This window comes from Branchiostoma lanceolatum, chromosome 2, assembly GCF_035083965.1.
Source record: "Branchiostoma lanceolatum isolate klBraLanc5 chromosome 2, klBraLanc5.hap2, whole genome shotgun sequence".
Lineage (NCBI taxonomy): Eukaryota > Metazoa > Chordata > Leptocardii > Amphioxiformes > Branchiostomatidae > Branchiostoma > Branchiostoma lanceolatum.
Window position 1 is genome coordinate 23,164,819 of NC_089723.1, and position 17,841 is coordinate 23,182,659.

Here is a 17,841-nt window from a genome sequence, read left to right on the forward strand (position 1 = left end):
ATCTATGCACGACTGCCAGTGAGGACCTAAATCGATAATTCACACATCAAATATACTGCAGTTTGTTTGGCATATTCTTAATGGTTAGCGTATTTTGAATACCCTGGATTTAGACCAATGATTAATGTATTTTGAATACCCTAGATTTTGACTGATGGTGAGCGTATTTTGAATACCCTATATTTAGACCAATGGTTTGCGCATTTTCAATACCATAGATTTAGACCATTGGTTATAATCATAGCGCATCAGTCACCGACCTTGAGCTGTGACGTTTGTGAAGAGATTTGTCGTGCCGACTACAGCTGCAAGTTTTGAGTCCACCTGAGCAGCGGTGGTGGTGCCCTTTTTAGTCTCCAGAGTGTGACCGCCGTACAAGCTGCCATTCCGGAAAGTGATGTCGGAGACGGACAGGAAGTCGGAGCCAAGTCCCACTAACAGATATAGATGGATCGCCTGCATAGGTACAAACAAGTTTGTAAGCTGGCTGAGTATCTGTGAAGATGTTTTAATGCTACAACATCTCACAAAACTACCTTGCAAGAAAGAGAGTCCTTGTACCGTATTATGTCTGGAAGAAATTATTGGCAAGTGTTGTATACATTTATGCAATATGATACATGTTTAGACGCAAATTTATATCTGTAATGCAATAGTCTGAAGACAAAATGCATTGATTGTGACAAACATTGACCAGCAGAATAAAGTTTTGTATAAATAAATGTAATATGATGTATTCGTAGAGTTTCTTTATATTTTAGGATAGAAAATAAGAAAGATGCATAGAAAGATCCTGCTGCCTCAGCTGATGATGATACATGCATGCATGCATGAAAATGAGCTCAATCTAGGAACAAATGGCCTTACACGTTAGGACTGATCAGACTGAAAAGATGAAATCGTTACCTCGATTTTGTAGACCCGTGCGTACGTGACGTAAATGGTAGATGACGTGTTAGCCAACTGTGCTACGTAGTCCAAGGAAGTGTACAAATACTCCACCCTGAACCGGTCGCTCTCTGAAACGGTGACGTTTGATTTTTGAGTAATCTGTTTGTATTTACAGACATGGTTAAAATAGCACATTTACACAATGTTTATTTTCATTACATATGCTGCTACAAAAAGCCGTAGGCTTGAATTTTCGGGGACATTCCCAACAAATGACATTTGTAACTACCTTTGCATCTAACTTAAGTACTTTGTACAAAGATATCATATAGACATGTTATTCACACATCTTCATCATATTAGATGTTCAGAAATGATACGATCTAATCAATGTCTATAAAATTGTTACGTACGAATACAGGTTCCGTTGTCCTTGTGATATCCGGTATTGCAAACACATGAGAAACTTCCGGCTGAATTCACACAAATGGAGTTTTCATCACTTGCGCAGGCTGAACTTTCGCACTCATTTACATCTGGAAAAATCACACACACAATACGATTTGATACAGCATTGGAAAATTGACGAAAAAATAATACAAGATTATGTGAAAACTTATATCTAAAATGTAAAAAAAAACGAGCAAGAAAAAAGTGAAAGTTTTCTTTAGGTAACTATCGAATACGCTCCTTAATACAGAATCAAAGTAATTACGAAGATGGCTACAGACAAATTGACATCACTGGCTTAGAACGAATATCGTTTGAGTGTATTGAGTAATCTAACTCACCTGTGCACGAAGTACCATCTCCACTATAGCCCGAGTTGCACACGCACTGAAAGCTGCTTCCTTGGTTTACGCACACCGCGTTTGTATCACACGTTTCGGTGCAACTTCCTATGGCTAGCAAAACAAGAAAATATAAATAAATAAAGTCAGTGTTTGCGTACTACATGTTAGATATGTAGGCATGCAAATGATTGATGAAATATGTAATACACTTTGATCAATATGAAGATCAAAAACCGTAAGCTATATATAAAAGTTAGAGTATTTTCCAATCTATATAACGGAGGCATAATCTCTATCAATTGCAGTTTTACAAATTGCAATACGCTTTGCTCGATAGGAAAATCAAGAAAAAACACGTTCTATTCCAGTCCATGCAATCTGTTAAGACAGAAATCAAAGGCAATACGGCTGCAATACATTTGGTAGTTTGTGAAATAGTTCATAACCCACATTCCGCGTCGACTATGCCTGCTGACATATTTGGGATACATGACACAAACCTAACACATGCATAGACTACTACTCACTCAAACTGCAATTCTTAGGTCCTGCTTCTCCTTCTCCACTACCTAGCTGCAGACATGTATCCCCATCCGTTCTGAACTGAACATTCTCATTGGTAGACGTCACATTCAGACACAGGTGTGTATACGAGTCGCAGTTGCCATCCACAGCCACGTTTGATGCTTTCAGATCCGTCAATGTCAATGATGTTCTTTGTCCTACGTAGGTCTTTAGGTAAGCAAGGTCGTAATCTGAAATGGTTGTGGCAAACGCAGACGACCTGACGGTAGCATCTTCTAGGTTGCCGTTATTGGTGAAGAGGAGAGCAGCACTCAAGGTATCTTCGGTTATATCGTCACTGCTTATGTTTCCTGCCGTTTTTCGGAGAGTGACGCTGACGTCCACAGTGGCAGGATAAGCTTGCGAATACTGACTCTGGCTGACCTTGACCACTTTAAGATCCGTCGCGCTGAATGCTGTCAACGTTGAATAGGTGTTAAATGCAAATGTGTTCTAGGTTATCGCTTTATCACTGATAACTATTATGATAGAGAGCATTGGAAAATGAGTACATCTCCTATCCGTGAATCGTTTCATCGGGTTGGTGATTGATTGAATAACAAAGTTCTTTATTCACAACCAAGGAAATGATGACAGTCGACATTTCGATGACCGTCTAGAATCTACTTCATTACTTTCAATTGAATTGAAGAAGTTGACAGACGGTCATTGAAACGTTGGCTGTTATTATTGCCTTGGTGGTGAATAAAGAATCTTCTATTTCATAGTACATTCATAACATACGTGTACGTTTAAATGATACAGTGCTAAATGGCTTCCAACACTAAGGTATTCACGGGTCAAATACCTTCGGCAGTGATTGATCATTATTGATCCTAAAGAAGGCGACTGTGGTTGTTGAAAATGTGATACATGAATGACCTAAGTGTTGGAAGAAAGTTTAGCACTGTATTACGATTACTACCAACACAGATGAGCTTCCATGAGAACATACTTTTAAGCAATGGTCAAACAAGCTCACAATCAATGCTAAACAGAAGTTTTAGGGGTATTCAAAATTCATGCATAGCCAGTGAAGATCCCAAACGACCATTTTCATCCCATGGTTATTTGTACGTACTTGGTGTTTGGGAGGTTTCAGTTGTTTCTGCTGCTGAAGAGATGGATGCTGCTTTTGTGGTACCAACTGCCGCGGACACAGTTGATGTACCAGCTGTGGTATCTGTGAACAAAGACGACGGCACAAAAAGGTATCATTAGGCTGAAATATATTATAAAATGGCTGTTAAAAGTGGCAGTTGTTGTTGTACTGTATATTGGAGTGTGCCTTATTTCAATGCAGTGTTCGTAAACAACACTTTTTATGTATGCAACATTGCCTGCTTGTCTAAGGGTTCAGAGCAGGTCCTGATCCCATGTTTCTCGCATGCAGATAATCAAGTATAAGAAGAACATTCGAATATTGTTAGGATGTTCTGAAAGTAACCAACAATGTACAATATGTACTTTGTATAAAAACAATACCTCAGTTTCATTGCATGCCTTTTAAGCAATGGTTGAAATAGCTCACATGAATGCTGAGCAGAAATTTTGAAATTGTTTAGGGGTATTCAAAATGGTCGATATTTGACGATTGACACCGAGTCGGTGTGCCAAGAAAGAAAATGGTATCCTTACCTGTTTGTGCTGTTGATTGTGCTGATGGTGTAACTAAAGGTGTCACACTCACTGTAACAGAGTTAGTGGTTGTCACGGTGTTAATTTTTTGGAGGAGGCATGAATCTTTTGTTAGGATTTTAAGAAAGAACATGGACTGAATACATAAAATGGTTATCATTCAGTCGTCAATCAACCGAGAAAATTGTGACAATAAGGTGACGATAGTGTTACTTAAGTATATCAGGTTTCATCGACACGTTTAAGACACCATGATTTAAACCTTTTGCAGGTGCCAATATTGTGCCAATGGGAAAGACACTCAGCACCTTTTTCTTTACTCTACTCATGTGATAATGATGTCCTTTCGGATAAGACATAGAGCCATAGTACCGCGTTTGAGGAGAGCCACACCTCGAGCACGTTAAAGGATCCAACGCATGGAAAAGAGTTTGGGTCAACCCTTACAGTCTGGCCTTACGCAGCGCAAGCCTGTACAGTGCAACTGGTGTGTCACGCATTGATGCGGCTTACACAGGCAAAAGAAACAAAACAGCCGGGACGTAAAGCCGGAGGTCCCATGTTTGAGGAGAGCCACACCTCGAGCACGATAAAGGACCCAACGCCCTTGGAAAGAGCAGGAGTCAAACCTTACAGTCTGGTCGTACGCAGCGCTAGCCTGTACTGTGCAACTGGTGTGTCACGCATTGATGCGGCTTACACAGGCAAAAGAAACAAAACAGCCGGGACGTAAAGCCGAAGGTCCCGTGTTTGAGGAGAGCCACACCCAGTGCACGATAAAGGACCCAACGCACTTGGAAAAAGCAGGAGTCAAACCATACATGTACAGTCCGCCGGTCTTACGCAGCGCTAGCTTGTACTGTGTAACTGGTCCGTTACGCATTGAGGCGGCTTACCAGTTAGGCAAAAGTAACAAAAAAATATTCATGCAGTCCGGAAAAAGGCGGATAATAAAAGATAACGTGACACTACATAAAACATTACTCATACTCACCTGTAGATGCGAAAACACCAGAGGTAGTAATATTAGTGCTATCCATCGTTGTACCTAACGTTCCTTGATTTATGGTTGTTTTTGAACTGGTGAGCCTCGATGTTGTGACTTCGATTGTTGTATCTTGGACAGCAGAGCTTGGTTTTGAAAGTTCTACAGTGGTATTTGCCATGGTAAGCCCCAGTGTTGTAATGTCTGCTGTTATGTTTGCTAACGTAGGACTTGATGTTGTCAGATTAGCTGTAGTATTAACGATAGTAAGTCCCAATGTTGTAAAGTTTGCTGTTGTGTTTACTACTGTGGGGCTTGGTGTTGTGAGGTTAGCTGTAGTATTGGCGATGGTAAGTCCCAATGTTGCAAAGTCTGCAGTTGTGTTTACTACTGTGGGACTTGGTGTTGTCAGGTTAGCTGTAGTATTCGCAATGGTAAGTCCCAATGTTGTAATGACTGCTGTTGTGTTTACTACTGTGGGGCTTGGTGTTGTGAGGTTAGCTGTAGTATTCGCGATGGTAAGTCCCAATGTTGTAATGTCTGCTGTTGTGTTTACTACTGTGGGACTTGGTGTTGTAAGGTTAGCTGTAGTATTGGCGATAGTAAGTCCCAATGTTGTAATGTCTGCTGTTGTGTTTACTACTGTGGGACTTGGTGTTGTAAGGTTAGCTGTGGTATTAGCCATGGTAAACCTTGGTGTCGTGACGTTAATAGTTGTGCTAACTACAAAACTACTTGGCGTTGTTAGGTTTGCCGTAGTATTGGCAATAGGGAGCCTCGGTGTGGTGATGTTTGCAGTTGTGTTTACTACAGTAGGACTTGGTGTTGTAAGGTTAGCTGTAGTGTTTGCCATGGTAAGCCTCAGTGTTGTGAAGTTTGCAGTTGTGTTTCCTACAGTAGGTATTGGTGTTGTGAGGTTAGCTGTAGTATTGGCCATGGTAAGCCTCGGTGTCGTAATGTTTGCAGTTGTGTTTAAAAGAGGACTTGGTGTTGTGAGGTTAGCTGTAGTATTGGCCATGGTAAGCCTTAGTGTTGTGAAGTTTGCAGTTGTGTTTACTACAGTAGGACTTGGTGTTGTAAGGTTGGCTGTAGTATTGGCCATGGTAAATCTCGGAGTTGTGATGTTTGCAGTTGTGTTTACTACAGAAGGACTTGGTGTTGTAAGGTTAGCTATGGTATTGGCCATGGTAAGCCTTAGTGTTGTGATGTTTGCAGTTGTGTTTACTACAGAAGGACTTGGTGTTGTAAGGTTAGCTGTAGTATTGGCCATGGTAAATCTCGGAGTTATGATGTTTGCGGTTGTGTTTACTACAGTAGGACTCGGTGTTGTGAGGTTAGCTGTAGTATTGGCCATGGTAAGCCTCATTGTTGTGAAGTTTGCGGTTGTGTTTACTACAGTAGGACTTGGTGTTGTGAGGTTGGCTGTAGTATTGGCCATGGTAAGCCTTATTGTTGTGATGTTAGTAGTTGTGTTTACTACAGTAGGACTTGGTGTTGTAAGGTTAGCTGTAGTATTGGCCATGGTAAGCCTCATTGTTGTGAAGTTTGCGGTTGTGTTTACTACAGTTGGACTTGGGGTGGTAAGGTTGGCTGTAGTGTTGGCCATAGTGAGCATCGGTGTTGTGATGTTCCCGGTTGTGTTCACTACAGTTGGACTTGGTGTTGTGAGGTTAGCTGTAGTATTGGCCATGGTAAATCTCGGAGTTGTGATGTTTGCAGTTGTGTTTACTACAGAAGGACTTGGTGTTGTAAGGTTAGCTGTAGTATTGGCCATGGTAAGCCTCATTGTTGTGAAGTTTGCGGTTGTGTTTACTACAGTTGGACTTGGGGTGGTGAGGTTAGCTGTAGTGTTGGCCATAGTGAGCATCGGTGTTGTGATGTTTGCGGTTGTGTTTACTACAGAAGGACTTGGTGTTGTGAGGTTAGCTGTAGTATTGGCCATTGTGAGCCTAATTTTTGTGATGTTTGCAGTTGTGTTTACTACAGTAGGACTTGGCGTTGTGAGGTTAGCTGTAGTATTGGCTATGGAAAATCTCATTGTTGTGATGTTTGAAGTTGTGTTTACTACAGTAGGACTTGGCGTTGTGAGGTTGGCTGTAGTATTGACTACGGTAAGCCTCATTGTTGTGAGGTTTGCAGTTGTGTTTACTACAGTAAGACTTGGTGTTGTCAGGTTAGCTGTAGTATTGGCCATAGTGAGCCCCACTGCTGTGACGTTCGCACTTGTGGTTACAACAGTAGGACTTGGTGTTGTCAGGTTAGCTGTTGTATTAACATCTGTAGGCCTCCGGGATGTTAGGTTTGCTAGTAAGGTAAATATCAATTTGTTAGTAATGTACTCAGCAATGTTGCTGCAACACTATATGGCCATTAAAAGGAGACGTTTTCTTTATCTGATGCAAAAAAAAGTTTTTACATAATTAGATGCTTGAATGCATATTTGAAATGATAATGGTGCGTTAATAAAGTGTTCGTACAACTTTCAAGCGAGAATTAGACAGAGGGGAAATAATTGTAAAATTAAACCACTGGTAAGAAAGACGGAATTAAACCTCACGTAATTCATAATTTATATGCATCGCATCGATGCTAAAAAGGAATACTATTTCTTGGCCCATCAAACTCAATACATAAAAAGAATTAGTGACGGGATAGCTACGAATAAAACGAAAATGCTTACCATATGACGGAGTTGTCGCTTGAGCACTAAGATTAGTGGTCATGTTTGTTACTGGAAAGACTGTGGTGGTGAGGTTTGCTGTTTTTGCCGTACAAACAAAACAGGAATTGAGTAAATTTCCAAACCCATCACTTTTCATGATTCATACTAAATGACAAATAAAAACAAAGCAATACATACATGCAGGAACAATTGTCCTGTAAAGTTCAAGTTTCTAGAAATTTACTAAGATACAAGGTTTCCTGTCTCAATTTTACTGAACATAGTTAGTTCATCATATTCAACTGCAAAAATACTTGATGCTCTCAGAATGGCTGCGGTATTTTTAGCACTTACACTCAAGACACCACTACACACTATGACTTGAGGAGAATGTGTATTGTCAAAATACTACACAATCATCAACTTGAAAATGAACAATGCTCACTGCCACATGTTCTGCCGGGGCGTGTCAAGTTCCGATCTATGAAGCCTGTTGGACAGGAGCACGTGAAGCTTCCCGGGGTGTTCACACACTCACTGTGCTGGAAGCAGTCGTTCCGGCTTTCATTACTGCATTCGTCATAATCTGCACAAAAGAGGAAATGAGGATTGGATAAACAATGAGTGCCAGACTAAACAAACGAGAGGAATATTCTAAGGCTTGTGGTTCCTTTGCAAGAAGTCAGTTCTTACTTGATTTGTCCATGATTTGAGAAAACTCACTAGCTCAAGTTACTAGTTTTCTATTTTCACATTTGATTTATGGAAAATCTTACTTGTACATCTGAAGCTATTTGAAAATGTCGCCCCGTTAAGCATTAGCTAGGACACATTATCATTTGATTAAATAGAACCGATGCTCATGCATGTATTAGTTAGCGATGCATGTGTAAAAGGCTCTTTGTACAGTGTCGCTGTTGCATCAAGTATAATTTCTTAAGAATTGTTGAGTCAAACTAAGAGTACGATGTATGCCCTAAGCATGGCCGCTTGTTAGGATCTAAAATTGACAAGAATCTTTCATTCATCACTAACGCCTATGAAACTAATGTTTTCTCGAGTATTTTGGATACCATTAATCCATTACTAAACGAATTATTAGCACTGACCTTGAACTGTGACGTTCTTGAAGAGAGTCGAAGTGCCGAGTACAGCTTGCAGCATCGAGTTCACCTGAGTCGCGGTAGTGGAACCCTTTTTGGTCTCCAGAGTGTGGCCGCCGTACAAACTGCCACTGCGGAATGTGACGTCGGAAACGGAGAGGAAGTTGGAGCTAAGCCCAACTACTAAATACAAATGGATTGCCTGTATAGGAGGGAAAAAGTTACCGGTTAAAAATCTTATATAGTGTTTTCATGCTGCATTATCTCATCAGGCTACCATAAAAAACAGAAAGTGAGTAATAATCCCTTCTTCCGTATTCTGTCTGGAACAACTGATTGACATTGGCATTGGCGTATTGTGTATATGTATGTTATGTGATGTATGTTTAGAGGTACATTCTAACGTACTAAATGTGTACCAGGATGCACGAAGCAAAGATGATAACACATGCATGAATAGAAGGTCTACCAATGTAAGTAAGATATGGCAAGACTTGCGATTGTTTCGATTGCAAAGGCAAATAATATATGTTGTTACCTCGATTTTGTAGGTCCGTGTGTATGTAACGTAGATAGTAGATGATGTGTCAGCCAATTTAACTACGTAGTTCAATGAAGTGTACAGAAACTCCACCCTGAACCGGTCGCTCTCTGAAAGTGTGAAGTTTTATTGATGAGCAAGTGGTTCGTGTATACAATATTCATATACTGGATTATACTGTTATCAAAATTTAAGACTATAGTATGTCATAATTTTGTAACCAGCTATAAGTACTATAGCTTTACTGGCAAATGACAGACAATAGACATCTGACCATTTGGCACTTTGCAGAAAAATCATTGAATATGCTATGTATTTATCGTCACCTTCTCAATTGCCAAGCAAGGAGGCGATAATACCATTTCATAAATGCCAAAACACTTTTTTATGATCATTACTTACCAACACAGACTCCGTTGTCCTTGTGATATCCGGCAGTGCACACACATGAGAAACTTCCCACGGAATTCTTACAAATTGAGTTTTCATCACTAGCGCACACTGCACTTCTACATTCATTTACATCTGTAAAAACACAAACACAAAATATGATTTGATAATCTGAAAGTAAGGTAAAATGAATATGGATGATGAAAATTGTGAATAGGTAAAAATGTTATATTTAAAATTCCAAAAATACTTGAGACAAAGTTGAGACAAAAGTAAACTTTCGATATTAATCGTGAACCGTCCTAAAACACGACCAACATACTTACGAATTTCAAAGTACTAATAGCAAACTAGATATCAATGGCTTAAAACAAACGTCTACAAATGGACGTGAACAGAAATCTAACTCACCAGTGCACGAAGTACCATCTCCACTATACCCCGAGTTGCACACGCACTGAAAGCTGCTTCCTTGGTTTACGCACACCGCGTTTGTATCACACGTTTCGGTGCAACTTCCCGTGGCTATCAAAACACGAAAAATAGTATTAAGTCAGTACAATAGCTTAATTAGATATATAGGCATAGCATTGGTAGATTATAGTGGAAAGATGCCATACACTCCAATATGAAGATAAATGAACCAAGTTCTATTCGAGGCGATATGATATTTTGAGGAAGAGATTCACATTAATTTGATTGTCTGGTATTTAGATGTGCTTGGTCATTTCAAATGAACAGTATGCCTTGCATTTTGTTATGTTATCACTTGGTTTGTATACCCCCAGTCCGGTTATAAGTTTGACATGCATTACGCAAAGCTATCGACACTCAAAGCCAACGATTACTCACTCAACATGCAATTCTTAGGTCCTGCTTGTCCTTCTCCACTCCCTAGCTGTAAACATGTATCCCCGTTCGTTCCGAACTGAACATTCGCATTGGTGGAAGCCATCTTCAAACACAAGTGTGTATATGAGGTGCAGTTGTTATCCACTGCAACGTTTGATGCTTTAAGGTTCGTAAATGTCAATGACGTCCTTCGCCCTGCAAAAGTCTTGAGAAAAGCAAGGTCGTAATCTGAAATGGTTGCGGCAAATGTAGATGACCTGACGGTAGCATCTTCTAGGTTGCCGTTATTGGTGAAGAGGAGAACAGCACTCAAACCTTCTACGTTTATATCGTCACTGCTTATGTCTCCTGCCGTTTTCTGTAGAGTAACGCTGACGTCCACTGTGGCCGGATAGGCTTCCGAATACTGACTCTGGCTGACCTTAACCACTTTAAGATCCGTGGTGCTGAATGTCACTATCGGTGTGCTGGCTGTGGTTACTGTAAACAAAGTTGGGTTCACAAAAGGCATTATTGTTGTTACGACAATGATCGCAGTTTTGGTGTCATTTTTGGCTTTAGCTGCCATACGTATTGTCAAGGTTTTGGAGTATGTCTTATCTCCAGAAACATTTAACAAATAATCAAATATCTGACTCGTGCTTGATATGAAATCAACTTTTCTTTCAGACTAAAATTGTCAAGGTTGGATGATGGTGCTACAATAACAGAACTGAAAAGAAGGTTGGTATCATTCGGCTGAATAGACAGAATACTTTACAATTCTAAAGCAGAGTTATGTAGTGTTACACAATCGGCAGTGTTGAAAAACATTTGCATTGATTCAGGTAAGGTGAATATAGAGTTAGTGTTAACCATATCAGGTTTCAGTGAGGAATTGTAAACACCTTGTTAATTTCTAACTTAAGGAATGTGAAGAAAAGCAAATCAAGAAGCTCAGACAGTATAGAGTTGTTGACCTAGAATCTGAACGTTTGTGATTAAATTCTTAGTGGGTCCCGATGTTGTGCCCTTTGGAAATGCACTTAACACCTATTTCTTTACTCTAGTGAAAATGAATACTTAGATTCGTTTAGGGACGTCCTTCCGGATCGGTAGTAAAGCCGGGGGCAACGTGATTGAGGAAACCCACACCCCTCAACACTCATCGAAAAGATAAGGGATCTATTCCGTTGTGAGTGAATCAAACCCTACAGTCTGGTCTTACGCAGCGCTTGCTTACTAGCTTATTGAACAAAATGAATAATGTAATAACGCCATAACGCCATAACGGCTCTGGTCTTACTCAGCGCAAATTTTTACTAGTACCCACAACAGTCGAAAAAAGATATAGTTCCATTCTGTTGTTTGTGCGTCAAACTTTACACTTTTGTCTTATCCAGTGCATTTTATTAATTACTTAACAACAACAAAAAGTGGAAATAAGACCACAGGCAGCTACCCGGCCAGACAAAACATACAAGTATGCAAGCAGTCCAGCAAAAAAAAATAGACAAACAAATTTCGAACATGTATCATTCATTGCACTCACCAGTCGACGAGACAAAACCATAAGTTGTCGTATTGCTGCTATCCAACGTTGTATTTGAAGTCATTAGATTAGTGGTTGTATTGGCCATAGTGAACCTCAATGTGGTAATATTTGCAGTTGTGTTTACTACAGAAGGACTTGGTGTTGTTAGACTAGCTGTAGTATTGGCCATGGTTAGCCGTAGTGTTGTAAATATTGCAGTTGTGTTTATCGCAGCAGGACTTGGTGTTGTGAAGTTTGCTGTGGTATTGGCCATGGTAGGCATAGATGAGGTTACGTTTGCAGTTGTGTTTAGTACAACAGGACTTGGTGTGGTGAGGTTTGCTGTAGTATTGGCCATGGTCATTCTCATCGTTGTGATGTTTGCTGTTGTATTTACTACAGTAGGATTTGGTGTTGTAACGTTGGTTGTAGTATTGGCCATGGTCATTCTCATTGCTGTGATGTTTGCTGTTCTGTTTACCACAGAAAGGATTGGTGTTGTGAGGTTTGCTGTAGTGTTGGCCATGGTAAGCCTCATTGTTGTGATGTTTGCTGTTGTGTTCACTACTGTAGGACTTGGTGTTGTGAAGTTTGCTGTAGTATTGGCCATAGTAAATCTCGGTGTTGTGATGTTTGCTGTAGTGTTTACTATAGTAGGACTTGGTGTTGTGAGATTAGCTGTAGTGTTGGCCATGGTGAGCCTCGGTGTTGTGATGTTTGCAGTTGTGTTCACTACAATAGGACTTGGTGTTGTGAGGTTTGCTGTAGTGTTGGCCATGGTAAGCAACAGTGTTGTGATGTTTGCAGTTGTGTTTACTACAGTAGAACTTGGTGTTGTAAGGTTAGCTGTAGTGTTGGCCATGGTGAGCCTCGGTGTTGTGATGTTTGCAGTTGTGTTTACTACAATAGGACTTGGTGTTGTGAGGTTTGCTGTAGTGTTGGCCATGGTAAGCAACAGTGTTGTGATGTTTGCAGTTGTGTTTACTACAGTAGAACTTGGTGTTGTAAGGTTAGCTGTAGTGTTGGCCATGGTGAGCCTCGGTGTTGTGATGTTTGCAGTTGTGTTTACTACAATAGGACTTGGTGTTGTGAGGTTTGCTGTAGTGTTGGCCATGGTAAGCAACAGTGTTGTGATGTTTGCAGTTGTGTTTACTACAGTAGAACTTGGTGTTGTAAGGTTAGCTGTAGTATTGGTCACAGTAAATCTCGGAGTTGTGATGTTTGCAGTTGTGTTTACTACAGTAGAACTTGGTGTTGTAAGGTTAGCTGTAGTATTGGTCACAGTAAATCTCGGAGTTGTGATGTTTGCAGTTGTGTTCACTACAATAGGACTTGGTGTTGTGAGGTAAGCTGTGGTATTGGCCATTGTGAGCATCGGTGTTGTAATGTTTGCTGTTGTGTTTTTTACTAACGTTACAGTGAGACTTGGTGTTGTGAGGTTAGCTGTAGTATTTGTCATGGCGAGCATCGGTGTTGTGATGTTCACAGTTGTGTTAACTGCAGTAGGACTTAGTGTTGTCAGGTTCGCTGTAGTATTGGCCATGGAAAATCTCGGTGTTGTGATTTGTGCAGTTGTGTTTACTAACGTTACAGTAAGACTTGGTGTTGTGAGGTTAGCTGTAGTATTGGCCACGGTGAGCATCGGTGTTGTGAGGTTTACAGTTGTATTCACTATTATAATACTTGGTGTTGTACGATTCGCCGTAGCGTTTGCCATGGTGAGCATCGGTGTTGTGATGTGGGCAGTTGTGTTCACTGCAGTAGGACTTGGTGTTGTGATGTTAGCTGTAGTATTGGCCATGGTAAATCTCGGTATGGTGACGTTGGCAGTTGTGTTAACTAAAGTAGGACTTGGTGTTGTTAGATTAGCTGTCGTATTGGCCATGGTAATTCTCGGTGTTGTGATGTTTGCAGTTGTGTTTACTACAGTGGGCCCGGGTGTTGTACGGTTTGCTGTAGTATTAGCCATGGTAAGCATCGGTGCTGTGATGTTTGCAGTTGTGTTTATTACAGAAGGACTTGGTGTTGTGATGTTTGTTGTAGTATTTGCCATGGTAAATCTCGGTGTTGTGAGGTTTGCTGTAGTGTTTACTATAGTAGGACTCGGTGTTGTGAGGTTAGCTGTAGTGTTTGCCATGGTGAGCCTCGGTGTTTTGATGTTTGTTGTTGTGTTAACTACAGTAGGACTAGGTGTTGTGAGGTTGGCTGTAGTGTTGGCCATGGTGAGCCTCGGTGTTTTGATGTTTGTTGTTGTGTTAACTACAGTAGGACTAGGTGTTGTGAGGTTGGCTGTAGTATTGGCCATGTTGAAACTCAATGTTGTGATGTTTGTAGTAGTACTGGCTATTGTAGGCCTTGGAGTGGAGATGTTCGCAGTAGTGTTCACTACCGTAGGACTTGGTGTCGTAAGGTTTGATACGGAAATGGCCATGGTAATCCTCGGTGTTGTGATGTTCGCAGTAGTGTTTACTACAGTAGGACCGCGAGTTGTGATGTTAGCTGTTGTGTTTTCCACCGTAGGCCTTCGTGACGTTAGGTTTGCTAGTGAGGTAAATGTTAGTTTATTAGAAATTAATTCAGCAATGATGTTGTAAAACCAAATAAAAACGTAAACTGGACTGTTGTTTTGTAAACACGAATAACGTTATATTTCTTAACATTTCACTTTAGTACATTTTAAGATTAAGAATGAGACAACAGATAGTTATTAGTAAAACTCATCTATTACCGCTAGGACTAAAAGATGGAATTAACCTTTACACATCAATTAATCTTCATATGCATAACATCAATGCTTAAAGTTATTTTTGAATTGTAGGCCCATTTAAATTTAAACATAACAATGAATTTAAGGCTAAATGGCAGCAAATAAGATAAAATATGTTTACCGTATCGTTGAGTTGTCACTTGGGTAGTTGTCAAGTTAATAGTCATGTTTGTGACTGGGAAGCTTGTCGTTGTGAAATTTGCTGTTGAAGTGGTAAATGGAAGAGAAACTGAATATATACAAATATCAATCACGTTGAATAAATTCAATTTAATGACATATCGACAAAATATAAAGACCTAGCAATATATCCATGTAATAATTTTCCCTGAATACTATAATTTTTTGAAAACATTACAATAATGCTAGTCTTTTTGCTTACTTTTATTGAACAGTTTCATGTATTACCTGCAAAAAACACTTGATTTTGTCAGAACGGCTATCGTATTTTCAACCCTTGTACTTGAAATTATACAATTTAGAATATGACTTGGATTGTTAAGCACTGCAACCTCAACTGCCATGGCACGCCTCGGTGTTACGATGCGCGCTATAACTTAAGTATTTACTCTAATTGCAACAGGAAGAGTTGGTGATCTGAGACTCCAGCGTTTGTAATGTTTAGGCTCAATGTGTTGATATTTGCGATTGTGTATGATACAGTATGACTTGGTGTTGTGATGTTGTCTGTAGTGTTGGCTATGGCACCCCAACGACCCAAACCACCCAGACACAGATGAGCAGCTGCGTAGTCATTAATAGGACAGAGCAACTTGTCTTGACTAGATTACAGCTATGATAAGATAATAATGGCATAAATATTCGGGCTGTATTCACGTCACGGCCGTAGAGTTATCAACTTCAAAGTAAACACTGCTTACTGCCACAGATCCTGCCAGGACGTGTCAAGTTCCGATCTATGAAGCCTGTTGGACAGGAGCACGTGAAGCTTCCCGGGGTGTTCACACACTCACTGTGCTGGAAACAGTCGTTCCGGCTTTCATTACTGCATTCGTCATAGTCTGCACACAAAAAGAGGAATCGAATAATAGATAAACATTGAGACTAATCAAATGAGTAGGCTATTTTGAGGGTTAACGGTTGTGTTGCATTTCTAAGGGATCAGTTAGTCTTCAAACCATCCGTGAGGAAACTTCATAGCTCTAAGAAAGTTTCAGGCTACTTGATTTCACTAATTCTGCATTAGATTTGCGGAGAATGTTGTACATCTGAAGCTGACTAGAAATGTCGCCCTGTTAAACAATGTTTAGGACACGTAATCAAGTAGTTAAATGCAACTTGCTTAAATGCAATTGGTAAGAGTTACGACTCAGAGATGCATTAATTGTACATTGTTGTCACTGCTTCAACTAATGCAGTAAAGAATCGAGCGAGTTGACCAAATGAAGACTAGGAGATGACCTGAGCATGACCGGTAATTAGAAACTACACGTACAGTTAGCAAGAATACTTCATCCAGTACTTGCACGTATGAAGTAAACGCTTCTTTTAGCATTCTGTAATTATACGCTAATTACTAGAAGTTAGCAACAAATGGTTAGCAAAGCTGTCGCTGACCCTGAATTGTGACGTTCGTAAAGAGCGTAGTTGTGTCGAGTACAGCCTGCAGCATTGATGTCACCTGAGGTGCGGTAGTGGAACCCTTCTTCGTCTCCAGAGTGTGGCCGCCGTACAAACTGCCACTGCGGAAGGTGATGTCGGAGACGGAGAGGAAGTTGGAGCTAAGTCCCACTGACAGATACAGATAGATCGTCTGCATAGAAGGAAACAAGTTGGTAAGTTGGCTAAGTATTGTGTTTGTTACAATATTTCACAAGAAAGAAAATGAGCAATGATTCCTTCTATCGTTTACTGTCTGAAGCAACTGATTGTTATTGCTATGAAAGTGTGGTTTAAATTATTGCAATAGGATTTATGTTTAGAGGAACATTCTAAAATACAATAATCTTGAGATAAGATGCATGGCAAAACAATGACGACGCATGCATGAATATGAATTAGATATGGCATGACAGGCGATCGTTTGGATATATATAGGCCACTTATTTGAAGAATATTATGTTGTTACCTCGATTTGGTAAGTACGTGCATATGTGATGTAGATAGTAGATGATGTGTCAGCCAATTCCACTACGTAGTTCAAGGAAGCGTACAAAAACTCCACCCTGAACCGGTCGCTCTCTGAAAGTGAGATGTTTGATTACTGAGCAAGTGCTTGGTATTTACAATCCGGGTCAAGCTGACAAAATTCCCCGTTTATTTAATATTTGTTCTACGGGATATAATGTTACCAAAGTCTTACACTTTAATTTCAAACAGTTTTAAACAGCTATGATGCTAGGTATTTCTAGCAAATGACTGACGATAGGCATCTAAATATAATATATAACCGTTCGCGGATAGATCGGTACCTTAAAATATACATATGCTATTAATTCATCTTTACCGTCTTAGATTTCCAGCAAAGATGATATGATACAATGTCATAAATGCCTATACACCTTACAACTATCACGTACCAATACAGGCTGCGTTGTCCTTGTGGTATCCAGTTTGGCACACGCATGAGAAACTTCCCATCGAATTGACACAGATGGAGTTTTCATCACTGGCGCAGACTGCACTATTGCATTCATTTACATCTACAAAATCAGAAAAAAATACGATATAATTCAGTAAGGTAAAATAGATAAATACAGAAATTACGAATATGTGAAAAAAGGTTATATTTGAAAGGCCAAAAATACGTAGAAAAGATGAGACAAATTATATATTTAGATTTCAATCATAAATCGTTTTGAAAACACAATCAACGTACTTACAAAGGTACCCGCAGCAAAACGATTTTAATGGCTTTAAACAAACCTACAAATGTAATATAAAAGAAATCTAACCTACCTGTGCACGAAGTGCCGTCCCCACTATAGCCCGAGTTGCACACGCACTGAAAGCTGCTTCCTTGGTTTACGCACACTGCGTTTGTATCACACGTTTCGGTGCAACTTCCTGTGGCTAGCAAAGCACAACAAATAGATAAAATCAGTCTTCACGTACGACAGGTAAAATATGGAATCATAACACCTAGCAAAACACAAAGATTAGAAAAATTCAGTCTTTGCG

The 17,841-nt window shown here is 40.0% G+C and overlaps 2 protein-coding genes across 2 annotated transcripts in view; both read right to left on the minus strand.

Annotated features, from left to right (window-relative positions):
- The window catches only part of LOC136426933 (uncharacterized), a 70,931-nt gene that overhangs the window by 6,241 nt on the left and 46,849 nt on the right, over window positions 1–17,841 (minus strand). Inside the window, exons 88-94 of the mRNA XM_066415653.1 lie at window positions 3,888–3,938; window positions 3,331–3,432; window positions 2,213–2,665; window positions 1,683–1,796; window positions 1,305–1,427; window positions 907–1,019; window positions 261–456 (exon numbers count right to left, since the gene is read on the minus strand). Coding sequence (XP_066271750.1) covers window positions 261–456; window positions 907–1,019; window positions 1,305–1,427; window positions 1,683–1,796; window positions 2,213–2,665; window positions 3,331–3,432; window positions 3,888–3,938 — 1,152 coding nt within the window. The remainder of the gene's footprint in view (window positions 1–260; window positions 457–906; window positions 1,020–1,304; window positions 1,428–1,682; window positions 1,797–2,212; window positions 2,666–3,330; window positions 3,433–3,887; window positions 3,939–17,841) is intronic.
- Window positions 7,243–16,480, minus strand: LOC136426418 (uromodulin-like 1). The gene is made up of 7 exons (XM_066415083.1): window positions 16,279–16,480; window positions 15,582–15,722; window positions 14,822–14,902; window positions 10,421–10,900; window positions 8,644–8,817; window positions 7,980–8,120; window positions 7,243–7,265 (listed from the first exon to the last, which is right to left on the minus strand). The coding sequence occupies exons 1-7, from the start codon at window positions 16,478–16,480 to the stop codon at window positions 7,243–7,245; spliced, it is 1,242 nt and encodes a 413-aa protein (XP_066271180.1).

Excerpts from the sequence above, each read along its gene's own strand:
- LOC136426418 (XM_066415083.1), bottom strand. The coding sequence starts at position 16,480 with ATGCAGACGATCTATCTGTATCTGTCAGTGGGACTTAGCTCCAACTTC. Across the intron at positions 8,818-10,420 it reads ACCTAAGAATTGCATGTTGA|TTGGGCTTAGCTCCAACTTC; the intron begins GTGAGTAATCGT and ends TGTATTTAGTAG. Across the intron at positions 7,266-7,979 it reads CCCCGGCAGAACATGTGGCA|ATAAAGAAAACGTCTCCTTT; the intron begins GTGAGCATTGTT and ends TTTTTGCATCAG.